At 46.2% G+C, this 15,371-nt stretch overlaps 1 protein-coding gene across 1 annotated transcript in view; it reads right to left on the reverse strand.

Annotated features, from left to right (window-relative positions):
- Positions 1-15,371, reverse strand: part of LOC123862935 (inhibitor of carbonic anhydrase-like) — a 41,916-nt gene that overhangs the window by 10,910 nt on the left and 15,635 nt on the right. The window contains exons 3-9 of the mRNA XM_064587506.1: positions 15,207-15,315; positions 14,101-14,262; positions 12,692-12,851; positions 11,785-11,840; positions 3,684-3,862; positions 2,133-2,304; positions 1,068-1,210 (exon numbers count right to left, since the gene is read on the reverse strand). Coding sequence (XP_064443576.1) covers positions 1,068-1,210; positions 2,133-2,304; positions 3,684-3,862; positions 11,785-11,840; positions 12,692-12,851; positions 14,101-14,262; positions 15,207-15,315 — 981 coding nt within the window. The remainder of the gene's footprint in view (positions 1-1,067; positions 1,211-2,132; positions 2,305-3,683; positions 3,863-11,784; positions 11,841-12,691; positions 12,852-14,100; positions 14,263-15,206; positions 15,316-15,371) is intronic.

Consider the following 15,371-nt stretch of genomic DNA (forward strand, 5'->3'; position numbering starts at 1 on the left):
TTTGGAAATAATTCAAATGTAGACATTGAGAAATCAGTTCAATAAATTGAGGCAGAAATATTGGTGGAATATTGTGCAGCCATTAAAAACATTTTAAATGAATATTCCGTTACCTAAGAAAGTGCACCTACTGTGCTGACTTTAAATAACAACAATAGATAACATTTATTGACTACATACTATATGCTAGGCAATGTCCTGAGCACTCAAATTCATCTAATCCTTAAAACTGACACATTTAGGAGACTGTATAAATTGCAAGATCTTAGTGATGGGTTAGCCCCAGGAAGGTTTATCAAAATAAAGATCTTAGGGGTGCCTGGGTGGCTCAGTCGTTAAGCATCTGTCTTCGGCTCAGGTCATGATCCCAGGGTCCTGGGATCGAGCCCCACATCGGGATCCCTGCTCGGCAGGAGGCCTGCTCCTCCCTCTCCCACTCCCCCTGTTTGTGTTCCCTCTCTCGCTGTGTCTCTCTCTGTCAAATAAATAAATAAAATCTTAAAAAAAAAATAAAGATCTTATTAAAGAAGAATGTGTATCTCCTGAGTTTGTCAATTTTTTAGTCTTTTATTGTAAATTTATTTTTCTAATCACAAAAATATTATCTGCCCATAGAGAAATGGAAAGTTAATGACACAACTTCATAACTCAGAAATTATGTGGTAATGATCTCTGAGTTAGAAAGTTGTGAATGATCTTATCTTTCCTTTCACTTCCAGCATATAATATTTTTATCACCAGAAAAAAAATTATATTTACAACTCAAGGACTGAGGTTGATTTGCTTTCACAATCCACAGGGGCCCTGACCACCCCCTGGGATGTCACCCCCCTTCCTGCATCTCCTGGGCAGGACAATACTCAGAGCTCCCAGGACTCCAGAGCTGACCTAAGGAGTCTGGGTCTCGGGCCAGCCTGAGCTACAGGAGCACATTCAGTAGAGTTGGGTGGGGCTTTGGAGGGTGGGTGCATTTTAGCCTCATGGCCAACAGGAAGACATGGGAAGAGGGCAGAGAGGCCACATGTCTGGGTGTCCAAGCCCAGCTGTGGAGGTGGGGCCCTCCTTACTGCGATGGTGGCGATGCAGTCCTCAGTGGTCTCCTCTATGGTGCACTGTAAGGCACCACCGCTTAGGACACTCCACTCATCACACTTGACCCTCTCATGGTGGCCCACTGCACACCACAGCACCCTCTGGGTGTCTTCCACACCTAGGACAGGTGGAGAAAAGCCAGGCATCCAAAAGAAGTCCGAAGATGTGTCTGGGAGCTTAGTGCCACTGGCTATAGAATGGCTGTCCAATGGGGCCCTCACTGACAGCAGCAGAGTGGATATGTCTCATGCCCATATCACTGCTCATTCCTGTCTATCACCCTCCAGGAGAAATGGGGAGCTCGGTACTCAGAAAGAGTAGTGAAGGCAGAGCAGTTCCCCACCCTCCTGACCTCACCTCCTTGAGGATATCCTCCTGAGGGGAACATTTTCTGAGCACCAGAAGGTCAGGACCTTCCAGAGTTTGCTCTGACAGGACTGGGTTCTCCCAACAGTAGCATTCCCCAGTTGGTAGTCATGTGTTCTCCTTTGGGTGAGCCTGATTGCTCTCCCCCTCACCCAATGTCTGATCACCACAGTATGCCCACATCTAACACACTGACTTTTGTGGATGCTCATTAACCATTGGTTGACTAAATGAAAACAAAAGGAAAGAAAGAAGGAAAAAAGAAATGAACCATAGTGATCTAGAGGAAGGCAAAGGTTGGATTAATACCCTCTGAAATTCTAGTTTCACTCCTGGTAGTGGCAGAGGACATGTCCCCACTTCAGTTTGGGATGTGCTATTTTTCCCTGTCATATAGACCTGCCACTGGGTGGGGTGACCCTGGTTAATACACAGGAGCAAGAACCATCATTACTTCAAGCTGATTGTAATCTGAAGATCTTCAAAAACCTTTTGTGATCTCATAGTTCAGGCCTTTTCTCCAGCTCAGCAGAAAATCCTCTCACTAACCCAGTGCAGTTGGTAGCTCCCTTGGGCTCCATGGGCCAGTGAAGTTTGGGTGAGGTGACGCTTGCAGGCACTGGGAAAGCCTCTCTGGCTTTCCTGCTCTACTTTCCTCCCAGGACTTTACACACCTATCCTCTGATGCTGAAAGGCAGCAAAATATTCGTATCCCACGTATAGCTTGGCGTCCATCTTAGGAGGAACTCTTAAAAACCCATCGGTATCATCTGTAAACAGCAAGTCCTTCCCATGAGGAGAGGCAAAGAGCTGGAATTCTGTCGACTTGTCTTTTCCAAAATGTTCCTGTTCAAAGGATAAAAGAAACAGAGAAGGAGGGAAGCTGGCGTAGCAAGGGAAAGGGAAAACAAATCCAAAACCAGACAAGGAAAACTGGAAGAGAGAAAATATGAACACCCGAGAGCTAAGGCAAAGCACCCAGCCCACCAAAACCCCTGTGGTTCCCAGGGTTCTCCTGCCTCTCTCCAGGGAATGCTTTACCCAAATCCCAGCTAGTTGGCCATAAGCAGCTTCACGGAAACAGCCAGGGGCGGTTCCCCGAGTTCCACACCAAGAGGTATGGTTGCCACGTGCCAGGCAGCTGCCCTTCTCCAGTGGCATATTCCCACAGGGCAGGCAGTGAAGTCTGCCTCACTCCTGGCCAGCCGACTGTCCCAAGTAGCTCTGGTGGCCTTCATCCCAGAACGGCTGGTGGTCCAACACCTGCCACTGAGCCTGGAGGTCAGGAGCCCTGGGCTCCTCTCTGACCTCAGGCCTACCACTGAAGGACCAGCTGGGAACTTTCTGGCCTCCAAAAACTGGAAGGGCCCTTTGTCTACAACTCCCACTAACTGGCCCAAAGCCATTCCTGACTATGGCACCTATCCCCAAGTTCTTTCCAATGTCTGTCTGCTTTTTGCTTTTGTGGTGGCTCTACGTGAAATGTCACCTGCTGCCCTCCCTGGCAAATACCCGCCTTCCTAGGGGTACGCACAGCTTTCTTCCCAGGGCTCAAGAATCTTCCTAGATATACCCTGCAACTCAGTTCCTGTCCTCTACAAAGTACGCAATCCATGTGCCCAAGGTTGGACCATTTCATCTGGTGATAATTTGTATGTGTACTCATCATGTCCCCCACACGTCTGGAAGCAACTCAAGGGCAAGTCCCCGTCCACTTCATCTCTGAATCCCCAGTGCTGAGCAGAGAGCACTAATAGAGAAGGGACAGGGAATGAATGACAGCTGGCCAGGAGAGGCCGCCACCAACACCAGACAGAGACATGCTCATGGCCAGGGAACCTGCCACTGAGGGAAGTGAGGAGGGCAGGATCACATGCCAGTAAGATAATAGGGGAACACTCCATGGAGAAGGGGCATCTACTCCACATCCTGAGGACCCCTTTAGAACTGAAAAGAAAAAAAAATGGAGCAATGAGGCACTTCTATGGCGTCTTTGGTCCATGGAGTCGATGACGCCAAGTGAGGGGTTCATGGCCTCTGCTGTCTATAACACACAGACTGAGTGGTTTCTCGGTGAAGCAGATGATGTATGACATGGTTCCTGTCTGATACCCAAAAGAACTTTCAGAGTGGCTAGAAGGGAATGTAAGAAAATGCCCCAAATCTAAGCAGGCACCCCTCCATACACACACAAAGCAGGAAGTGAGGATGGAGAGTGGGAATACCTGGGCCTGGTTGAGAACCTCCCAGATCAAGTCATCTTTGCCCCCCACGTTTCGAGCCACGACGGCATGAGAAGGGAAAAGGCCCAGGTTGCACTCCCTGTATTTATCCACAGGCATCCGGCTGTTGTCCGGGCAGAGCAACTCATACCGGTCACGGTCAGTCCTGTTTGCCAGGTTCTCTGCAGGAGGAAAGCCCAGATGAGCCGACTGCAGGCAGAACCATGAGCTGTGGTCCCTGCTGCTCCCTGAATCACAGACTCTTTGACCTTGTTGTAATAACTTTCTAGGCCCTGCTCCTGCCCAGGTGCCACTTAAGCAAGCCAAAATCTAGATGACTTTTGTGTTCTTATAAATGCTCCACTTGACCAGAAGCAAAGTATATTCAGTCAGCCAGTCCCCAAACACAAAGCCAACTCTGGGCCTCTCACCCCAGACAAGGTTGACTGTGTGGCCCCAGCCAATCAGATACTTTGTGTTTGTCTCTTCCTCTTCTTTGTCCTATAGAAGCTCCCTGCCTTCTGCCCCATTTTGCAGTTCTCCAAAACGAGACTGTCCACTTCGTGAAATGTTCAAGTTTGTTTGTATCACCTAATTTGTCTCCTTTAATAATTTTTTTAACAACCCAAAGAGACTGAAAGAGAATCTTTTCCAAATACATTTTATACCTATGAGGAACCTGAGGCCTTAGGAGGCAAAATGACTGGTTCCTACTGCAGATAGACACGAGGCTGGGGAGGCACGCTTGCCTAGGTCCCTTCCAGGTATCCCCACATATCTGTAACTCTGCTGATATGGATGATGATATTTTCTGAGCATTCACAGCACAGCAAAGATTGTCCCGAAGGCTCTCCATGCTCTGTTTCATTTAATCCTCATAGCAACCAGGGGAGGCCAGTAATAGGTTGATCCCATTCTAGAGATGGGGAGACTTAGAGACAGAAAGTGACTTGTCAGCCAGTGTGAGGCTGATGCATCGCCATGTTAGGACAGCCCGGGTCCCCCTATTACAGTGGCACTACCCGCCTGGAGGCAGAGCTTGCTGGGGAAAGCTGGGGGAAGAGTTGAAGGAGGCCTAGAGGCCCAGTCAGCATACTCTATAGGTACAAAGACCAGAAAACCTTGTGAGGAAAACAGGCTCTTTGGTTCCCCTGGTCTAGGTATTCAAAGGTATTCTGGGTTGAATTGCATCCCCCCAAAATTCCCATGTTGAAATCTGAATCCCCAGTACCTCAGAATGTTGCCTTACTTGGAAAAGAGTCATTGCAGATGTCATTAACTAAGATGAGGTCATACTAGAGTAGTGTGGGCCCCTAATCCAGTATGACTGGTGTCCTGATACAAAGGACACACACATACACAGGGAGAATGCCATGTGAAGGGAAAGAGGTAGAGTGAGGTGATGTGACTACAAGCCAACAGATACTAAAGATGGCCGGCAAACCACCAGAAACCAGGGGAGAAGCAAGGAACCTCCAGAAGGAACCAACCCTACCGACACCTTGATCTTGAAGTTCTAGCCTCTTGAACTGTGAGACAAATTGCTGTTGCTTCAGGCACCCAGTTTGTGGTACTTTGTTATCGCAGCCCTAGCAAACTCATAGAGGTTTGTGGGGTTCATATATTCTCATACTGAAAGAGAAGGAGTACAATTAGAGTCCTTGTGAATGGTTACAAGTTTAGTTATGTATGTTGTAGAGAAAATACTCTTTAAATCTTTATATTGAAAGAAAAAATTTAAATGATTTAGTAATGTCAGATTTAAATTAAAAGAATCCATATGATTTCCTAGCTTCAGAAAGAAAGAACTTTTCGACATCAGTCACTCAGGGGTCCAGTGGTGGAAGTAGCTCCCCACCAACACTCGTTTGCACCCCAAAAGCCTGGTGGGTAGTCATAAGCTGCTACTTAAAAGGCAGTGAGAAGAGAGAATCAGTAATATAGAAGATGAAATGCTGGAAAATAAAGAAGCTGAGAAAAAGAGAGATAAACAACTACTGGATCATGAGGGCAGAATTCGAGAGATAAGTGATACCATAAGACGAAACAACATTAGAATAATTGGGATCCCAGAAGAAGAAGAAAGAGAGAGAGGGGCAGAAGGTATAATGGAGCAAATTATAGCAGAGAACTTCCCTAATTTGGGGAAAGAAACAGGCATGAAAATCCAGGAAGCACAGAGAACCCCTCTCAAAATCAATAAAAATAGGTCAACTCCCCGACATCTAATAGTAAAACTTACGAGTCTCATAGACAAAGAGAAAATCCTGAAAGCAGCTCGGGAGAAGAGATATGTAACCTACAATGGTAGAAACATTAGATTGGCAACAGACCTATCCACAGAGACCTGGCAGGCCAGAAAGGACTGGCAGGATATATTCAGAGCACTAAATGAGAAAAATATGCAGCCAAGAATACTCTATCCAGCTAGGCTGTCATTGAAAATTGAAGGAGAGATAAAAAGCTTCCAGGACAAACAAAAACTAAAGGAATTTGCAAACACAAAACCAGCCCTACAGGAAATCTTGAAAGGGGTCCTCTAAGCAAAGAGAGACCCTAAAAGCAACATAGACCAGAAAGGAACACAGACAATATACGGTAACAGTCACCTTACAGGCAATACAATGGCACTAAATTCCTATCTTTCAATAGTTACCTTGAATGTAAATGGGCTAAATGCCCCAATCAAAAGACACAGGCTAACAGACTGGATTAAAAAACAAGATCCATCGATATGCTGTCTGCAAGAGACTCATTTTAGACCCAAAGACACCCCCAGATTGAAAGTGAGTGGGTGGAAAACCATTTACCATGCTAATGGACACCAAAAGAAAGCTGGGGTGGCAATCCTTATATCAGACAAATTAGATTTTAAACCAAAGACTGTAATAAGAGATGAGGAAGGACACTATATCCTACTTAAAGGATCTATCCAACAAGAAGATCTCACAATTGTAAATATCTATGCCCCTAACATGGGAGCAGCCAATTATATAAGGCAATTAATAACAAAAGCAAAGAAACACATCGACAACAATACAATAATAGTGGGGGACTTTAACATCCCCCTCACTGAAATGGACAGATCGTCTAAGCAAAAGATCAACAAGGAAATAAAGACTTTAAATGACACACTGGACCAAATGGACTTCACAGACATATTCAGAACATTCCACCCCAAAGCAACAGAATACACATTCTTCTCTAGTGCCCATGGAACATTCTCCAGAATCGATCACATCCTAGGTCATAAATCAGGTCTCAACCGGTACCAAAAGATTGGGATCATTCCCTGCCTATTTTCAGACCACAATGCTTTGAAACTAGAACTCAATCCCAAGAGGAAAGTCGGAAAGAACTCAAATACATGGAGGCTAAAGAGCATCCTACTGAAGAATGAATGGGTCAACCAGGAAATTAAAGAAGAATTAAAAAAATACATGGAAACCAATGAAAATGAAAACACAACTGTTCAAAATCTTTGGGATGCAGCAAAGGCAGTCCTAAGAGGAAAGTATATAGCAATACAAGCCTTTCTCAAGAAACAAGAAAGGTCTCAAGTACACAACCTAACCCTACACCTAAAGGAGCTGGAGAAAGAACAGCAAATAAAGCCTAAACCCAGCAGAAGAGAAATCATAAAGATCAGAGCAGAAATCAATGAAATAGAAACTAAAAGAACAGTAGAACAGATCAACGAAACTAGGAGCTGGTTCTTTGAAAGAATTAACAAGATTGATAAACCCCTGGCCAGACTTATCAAAAAGAGAAGAGAAATGACCCAAATCAACAAAATCATGAATGAAAGAGGAGAGATCACAACCAACACCAAAGAAATACAAACAATTATAAGAACATATTATGAGCAACTCTATGCCAGCAAATTAGATAACCTGGAAGAGATGGATGCATTCCTAGAGATGTATCAACTACCAAAACTGAACCAGGATGAAATAGAAAACCTGAACAGACCTATAACCACTAAGGAAATGGAAGCAGTCATCAAAAATCTCCCAACAAACAAAAGCCCAGGGCCAGATGGCTTCCCAGGGGAATTCTACCAAACATTTCAAGAAGAATTAATACCTATTCTTCTGAAACTGTTCCAAAAAATAGAAACGGAAGGAAAACTTCCAAACTCATTTTATGAGGCCAGCATTACCTTGATCCCCAAACCAGACAAAGACCCCATCAAAAAGGAGAATTACAGACCAATATCCCTGATGAACATGGATGCAAAAATTCTCACCAAAATACTAGCTAATAGGATCCAACAGTACATTAAAAGGATTATTCACCATGACCAAGTGGGATTTATCCCTGGGCTGCAAGGTTGGTTCAACATCCGCAAATCAATCAATGTGATACAGTACATTACCAAAGGAAAGAACAAGAATCATATGATCCTCTCAATAGATGGAGAAAAAGCTTTTGACAAAGTACAGCATCCTTTCTTGATCAAAACTCTTCAGAGTATAGGGATAGAGGGTACATACCTCAATATCATAAAAGCCATCTATGAAAAACCTACAGCAAATATTATTCTCAATGGGGAAAAACTGAGAGCTTTCCCCCTAAGGTCAGGAACGCGGCAGGGATGTCCACTATCACCACTGCTATTCAACATAGTATTGGAAGTCCTAGCCACAGCAATCAGACAACAAAAAGAAATCAAAGGCATCCAAATTGGCAAAGAAGAAGTCAAACTCTCACTCTTTGCAGATGATATGATACTTTATGTGGAAAACCCAAAAGACTCCACCCCAAAACTGCTAGAACTCATACAGGAATTCAGTAAAGTGGCAGGATATAAAATCAATGCACAGAAGTCAGTGGCATTCCTATACACCAACAACAAGACAGAAGAAAGAGAAATTAAGGAGTCGATCCCATTTACAATTGCACCCAAAACCATAAGATACCTAGGAATAAATCTAACCAAAGAGACAAAGGATCTGTACTCAGAAAACTATAAAATACTCATGAAAGAAATTGAGGAAGACACAAAGAAATGGAAAAACGTTCCATGCTCATGGATTGGAAGAACAAATATTGTGAAGATGTCAATGCTACCTAGAGCAATCTACACATTCAATGCAATCCCCATCAAAATACCATCCACTTTTTTCAAAGAAATGGAACAAATAATCCTAAAATTTGTATGGAACCAGAAAAGACCCTGCATAGCCAGAGGAATATTGAAAAAGAAAAGCAAAGCCGGTGGCATCACAATTCCGGACTTCAAGCTCTATTACAAAGCTGTCATCATCAAGACAGCATGGTACTGGCACAAAAACAGACACATAGATCAATGGAACAGAATAGAGAGCCCAGAAATGGACCCTCAACTCTATGGTCAACTAATCTTCGACAAAGCAGGAAAGAATGTCCAATGGAACAAAGACAGTCTCTTCAACAAATGGTGTTGGGAAAATTGGATTGACACATGCAGAAGAATGAAACTGGACCACTTCCTTACACCACACACAAAAATAGACTCCAAATGGTTGAAAGACCTCAATGTGAGACAGGAGTCCATCAAAATCCTTAAGGAGAACACAGGCAGCAACCTCTTTGACCTCAGCCGAAGCAACTTCTTCCTAGAAACATCGCCAAAGGCAAGGGAAGCAAGGGCAAAAATGAACTATTGGGACTTCATCAAGATAAAAAGCTTTTGCAAAGCAAAGGAAACAGTTAACAAAACCAAAAGACAACCGACAGAATGGGAGAAGATATTTGCAAATGACATATCAGATAAAGGGCTAGTATCCAAAATCTATAAAGAACTCACCAAACTCAACACCCAAAGAACAAAGAATCCAATCAAGAAATGGGCAGAAGACATGAACAGACATTTTTCCAAAGAAGACATCCAAATGGCCAACAGACACATGAAAAAGTGCTCAATATCGCTCGGCATCAGGGAAATCCAAATCAAAACCTCAATGAGATATCACCTCACACCAGTCAGAATGGCTAAAATTAACAAGTCAGGAAACGACAGATGTTGGCGGGGATGCGGAGAAAGGGGAACCCTCCTACACTGTTGGTGGGAATGCAAACTGGTGCAGCCACTCTGGAAAACTGTATGGAGGTTCCTCAAAAAGTTGAAAATAGAGCTACCATATGATCCAGCAATTGCACTACTGGGTATTTACCCCAAAGATACAAAAGTAGGGATCCGAAGGGGTACGTGCACCCCGATGTTTATAGCAGCAATGTCCACAATAGCCAAACTGTGGAAAGAGCCAAGATGTCCATCGACAGATGAATGGATAAAGAAGATGTGGTATATATATATACAATGGAATATTATGCAGCCATCAAAAGGAATGAGATCTTGCCATTTGCAACGACGTGGATGGAACTGGAGGGTATTATGTTGAGTGAAATAAGTCAAACAGAGAAAGACATGTATCATATGATCTCACTGAGATGAGGAATTCTTAATCGCAGGAAACAAACTGAGTGTTGTTGGAGTGGGGCGTGGGGTGGGAGGGATGGGGGGACTGGGTGATAGACACTGGGGAGTGTATGTGCTCTGGTAAGCGCTGTGAATTGTGCAAGACTATTGAATCTCAGATCTGTACCTCTGAAATAAATAATGCAATATATGTTAAGAAAAAAAAAAAGAAGAAGAAGAAGAAGGTAGCGGGAGGGGAAGAATGAAGCGGGGGAAATCGGAGAGGTAGACGAACCATGAGAGACGATGGACTCTGAAAAACAAACAGGGTTCTAGAGGGGAGGGGGGTGGGAGGATGGGTTAGCCTGGTGGTGGGTATTTGGGAGGGCACGTTCTGCATGGAGCACTGGGTGTTGTGCACAAACAATGAATCATGGAACACTTCATCTAAAACTAATGTTGTAATGTAAGGGGATTAACATAAGAATAAAAAAATTAAAAAAAAAAAGAAAAAAAAAAAGGCAGTGAGTGATCTTATATATTAGCGGACAAGTGACTTTCAGCAAAAATAAACCAGGACGTTCTGGGACAACCTGGTGTTTTCAGAAAGTGAAGATGTTTTCAAACACATCAGGGTGAGTGTTAGAAGATGCTGCCCACTGGCAACATAACTGCACTCACTGGAGCGACCAGAAGAAACAGCAAGGACAAGGATCTGGAACAACTTGATTCTGGGAGACAAAACCCCTAGATGACCCCACTAATTAAATGTACTGATAATAAGACAGTCCTCGATTGCCAAAATGCTAACAAACCAGGTCAGTGTGTAATAATGAAGGAACAGTGAATTGTGAATGGCTGAACAAGGGAACAAAGGACACCGAGCTCCTATTTCATGCTAGAAAAAGACACTAGGTTGTAAGGAACTAAGGCCCATAAAAAAAAAAAAAAAGTGATGACTTTAAATTTCCCTTGAGGTAGCAGACATTTATCTCAAAAATGAACCTAGCATACTGAATATACCTGATACAAGTGTATTCTGTATCTGATAGAAATTTAATTGGCTACAAAACAAAACACAAATTCTGTAACTTCAACTTGTCTGAGATTTATGTTGTTTTTTTCTTTCTTTCTGATAAATTGGCCAAAACTCTTGAAAGGTTTTTAAAAATATATATATATATATATTTTTGTCCACAGTAATAATGCTTTTGCAACACATCTAATTGAAGATGTGCTAATAAGTTCTGAAATCATTATAATTTGTTTGTTTAAGGTATTTATAGGATTTAGGAACCATTTACAATGAAGCATTCAGGAGAGTGTGATTACATTTAAAATGGATATTGCAGTGGCTAAGAGAATTGAATTATTAAAATTTGCCTCATTTTATTAATTGGTAAATACTCTTTAAATGTTCAGAAAATTTGTTTAGTAGATTTACAGACTGAACAAATTGAACACTAAACAAAGTACGAATAACAGAAATGGTTTTTGTACAGAAGGTCTCCTTTTTTTTTTTTTAAATCTTGCCATTAGTGGATGTAGTATGTTATTTGAGGAGACTAGTAGTTCAGAAACTCTCCCATTTCATTAACGGTCTTGTCATCACCCATCTCTAGATGTAAGGAAACCGTCAGGCAGGAACCAGTTGCCCTGGCCAATATGGTTCACGTGATTCTTCCTCCATCCAGCACTTACCAAACACTGTCATATGCCTCACGAAGGCCACATCCCCTACACCATCCTGCAGACACCTGAGGAACAGGACAGCAGGCGTCAGGCCAATCCCCATGATTTGAGCTCACCCCTGCCCCATGCAACCCCTCTGAGGCTCTGCCCTGACCACTGGCTCACAGGGATTTGCCCACAGTTGCCCAGGCTTCAGTGTGTCCTCAGAGGCCATGGCCCTATCTGAGGGGCCTTTGTACTCCCACAGCCAACCTGGGTCTGAAGCAGGCAGGAGCTCTGTAAATCACAACCCAGGTAACTGTAGGGAGGGATGATGTGAGGGCAGGACCCTCACCTTCCCCTTCAAAGGCAAACCAAAGTGACTGGGTTTTGGGTTTGTTTGTTTGTTTGTTTTAATAAAGCCTAATACAGAGGATAAAAACTTAGGATAGCCTTGGATTCCTGGACAGTTTTGTTCTGGCTTTGAGCAGTAGCCTTGTCTCTTACAGACATGGAGAGGTGCCTGCAGGGGGCTGAGAGGGAGGTGGAGAGAGGCAGGCACATGTTCACGACACAGGGAGATGCTCAGGGAGAAAGAAGCAAGCTGGGGAGGTCCTGGCCTTTGGCCCAGCTGGAAGCCCAAGCCTGTGTCTGTGAATCCCAGAGTCCCAGATACAGTGTTGTCCCTTCAGCCCTCCTTGGTCCGGGAGGGTAACATACAGACCCTAGGCTGTAGGGAGAGAAGAGGAGCTCCCGCACAGAAGACTGTTCCTCAGGATGGTTAGGAGTGAGGGCAGGCCACGGGAGGCACTCAGGACCCTGGGTTTCACACTGACACCCTAGGTGGTCTGGGCAGGCCCTGTCCACTCCCTGTACCTTAGTTTCCCTGCCATCAAAGTGAGGAGGAGTGGGGGATTAGGGGGGTGTCCCCACTCACTTGAAGGCGCCTGTGTAGCCGAAGTATGGTTCCTGGAAGGAGCAGGCACACTTGTTTGTCCCTTTCCCTGCACACAGTTGACACAGCTTGGGGAACACCTCCCTGTTGGCACAGGGTACACAGCTGCCGGAGAAGAACTGGGCCATTTCTGCTGTGGCTGCTTAACACAGACATAAGGACCTCAGGGCATGAACCGGCTGGGGGCCTCCAGCTTGCACATGTGTGGGGGTGAGTGGCCCTATGTGAGAGCCCGTGAGCCTGCACACACTTCCCAGGACCATCCTGAGGAAGCAGATGAGCAGAGGTGGCCGACAGTGCCCGTGGCTGAGGAAGTGGACGGCCCGGGGTCCCCATGTGTTCAGGTATCACACTACTGTGTGGGCCTGGGGCTCCAGCCCACCAGATGCTTCCTAGCTTGTCCACTCGAGACACGAGGGCGGCTGACCTACACGGAACCAAGCTGCAACCCCAGGACCACTCACCTTGTTAACTCACCACAGAGGCTCTAAGTGCGGCAGGCAGAACCCCAGACGCTGCGGGAACTCCGACCATCTTTCCTTACCTCAGGACATGGTCCCATCCACTCCTCCCCCCTTTGGGTCCAGGGGCTGTGGTAGTTTGTGGGGATTTCTCTTCCAGGAATCCATGGGAGGGTGTTGGGATAACTTGCCCGGTGGTGGGGAAGGGGGTGTGCCAACAGCCACCTCACAAGCTTTCACACAGACATCCAGCAGTGTCTGACATTGAGGCGAGGGAGGCCCCAAGAAAGGGCACACAGAGTCAGAGCTGTGGCCCAGGCTCTAGCACTCCATCTGACCCCAGCAGCCCCCTGTCCCTATTACAGGCCAAACATGAATGCTGCAGAGTCGGCAGGCCTCAACAGCACAGAAAGATTTGGCCATCATCTCCCAAGGGCTAAAGGGGCTCCCTAGGCTCGCTTGGCTCATCATAACTGGACAAGAAGTACACACACACACAAATCATGGCTCCAGGCCACTCTTCCCTTCTTGCCCCCATCCCAAGCCCTTACCCCAGGCACAAAGGCCTGACTGCTGGTGGTATGGCTATAATCCCTCGTGAGCCTTCCTGGGAAGCCAGAGGGAGTTCCTGTGTGTCGTGAGCCTAAGCGACTTCCCTGTCAAGCCAAACCACCGGGGTTACAATGAGTGTGGGGCTGTCGGGAGCTCAGAGACCAAGGTACCTTTGCTGAGGGAAGACTCAGCTGCCAGTTCCCAGGTGTTGCTGCTGCAGCAAACCCAGCTAACCACACGTGAAGCAGGTTGTCCTCACCCCATCTTGCAGCTCATGAAACTGATACGCCTGATAGTGACTGTATGGCCCCACTACAATCCCTGCGGGCGACTGGAGCAGGAGCCCTGCCTGAGGGCACCCAGCCTTAGCCAGCTCACCTTCTTTAACAGAGTCAGAAGGAAAAAGTGTCTGGATGGGGATGTACCACCCAGCCGACCATCCTAGGCCCGTGTGGCAGGACCTCTTGCCTTGGAGCTGTTTCAGCTGGAAGTCGCTGCCCTTCTCCACCACGGCCACAGCATAATGGGAGGTGTGTGGATCTGCAAAGGAGCGGAGAGAAAGAAGGGCTAAAGGAAGATACCACATTGTCACTAGCTCATCTTGCAGAGTGTGCGCAACGGCCAACTTTAGGGAATCCTAGGATCTCCACCATTCCCTGGTGAACAGGTAGAAAAGGAAAAGAAAAAAGCCTTTGATTAACCGGGGGGGGGGGGGGGGTGCTTTTCAAGGCAATAAACACTAGTGTCTTTCTGCCAGCCCCTCCAAGCCAGTAGAGACATGGGGGTGGGGGCCACCAGCTATTACAGGGCCTACAGGGCTTTCTCAGGGAGATCTTCAGCTCCCAGTCATTGTGATGTTACTCTGTCTCTCCAAAGGCTTTTCTCCCTTCTCTGCTTCTCCGTCTGCAGCCCAGACACAATGGTGAAGGCCTGAGAGGACAGATGCAGGGGAGACCCCAGGATTTTGCCAGGGCTCTGCAAGTTGGAGTCTGATTGAGGTGGGCTGTGCTCATACACACACTGATGACACTAACGGACAAGTATGGGGCGGAGGCAAAGCCTTATTCTTCACCGCCCCCCCCCCCCCGCCCCCTGCAAACCTCTCTTCATGGCATTCACAGACCCATGTTCTGTAGCACCTGCAGGGGACTCAGCACAGGGAAGAGCCTGTCCAGGTCTGTGTGTCTCCAGAGATGGGCCTTCCAATGGTGCAGCCCCACTGGGTAGGCAATGGACCCCAGACAGCCCTGCCCCCCTCTTATCTAGCAGCACCAAGGGTACTTCCACCTAGATGCACACAGTTCACAGCTTCCCAGGGAGAGTCAACATTCCAGCCCTTGTGGGGCAGTGTAGATGACAGCCTCCTTCGATCCAAAGAGCTCCAGCAATTCTGTTTCCTTCAGGTGCAGTGTTGACAGAGACCCTGACTTCTCCCTGATGGCTCAGTGTCAAATCAGAGACCTGGGGCCCCAGGGAGAACGCACCAATTTTTGACCCATGGAATTCTGCCACGACAGGCTTCAGGTTGAAGGGGGGCAGGCTCGCTTCAAGCACAAAACCTGCTTCGAGGGTCACGGCATCTGCTTCGTTTGCCTGAGAGAGAAGAGACCAGACCATGAACGGAGCCCCTAACCTAGCCCTCTGCCAGG

This window comes from Mirounga angustirostris, unplaced genomic scaffold, assembly GCF_029215605.1.
Source record: "Mirounga angustirostris isolate CCGP_5_RB_7025 unplaced genomic scaffold, mMirAng1.0.hap1 SCAF_1, whole genome shotgun sequence".
In the NCBI taxonomy this organism is placed as follows: Eukaryota; Metazoa; Chordata; class Mammalia; order Carnivora; family Phocidae; genus Mirounga; species Mirounga angustirostris.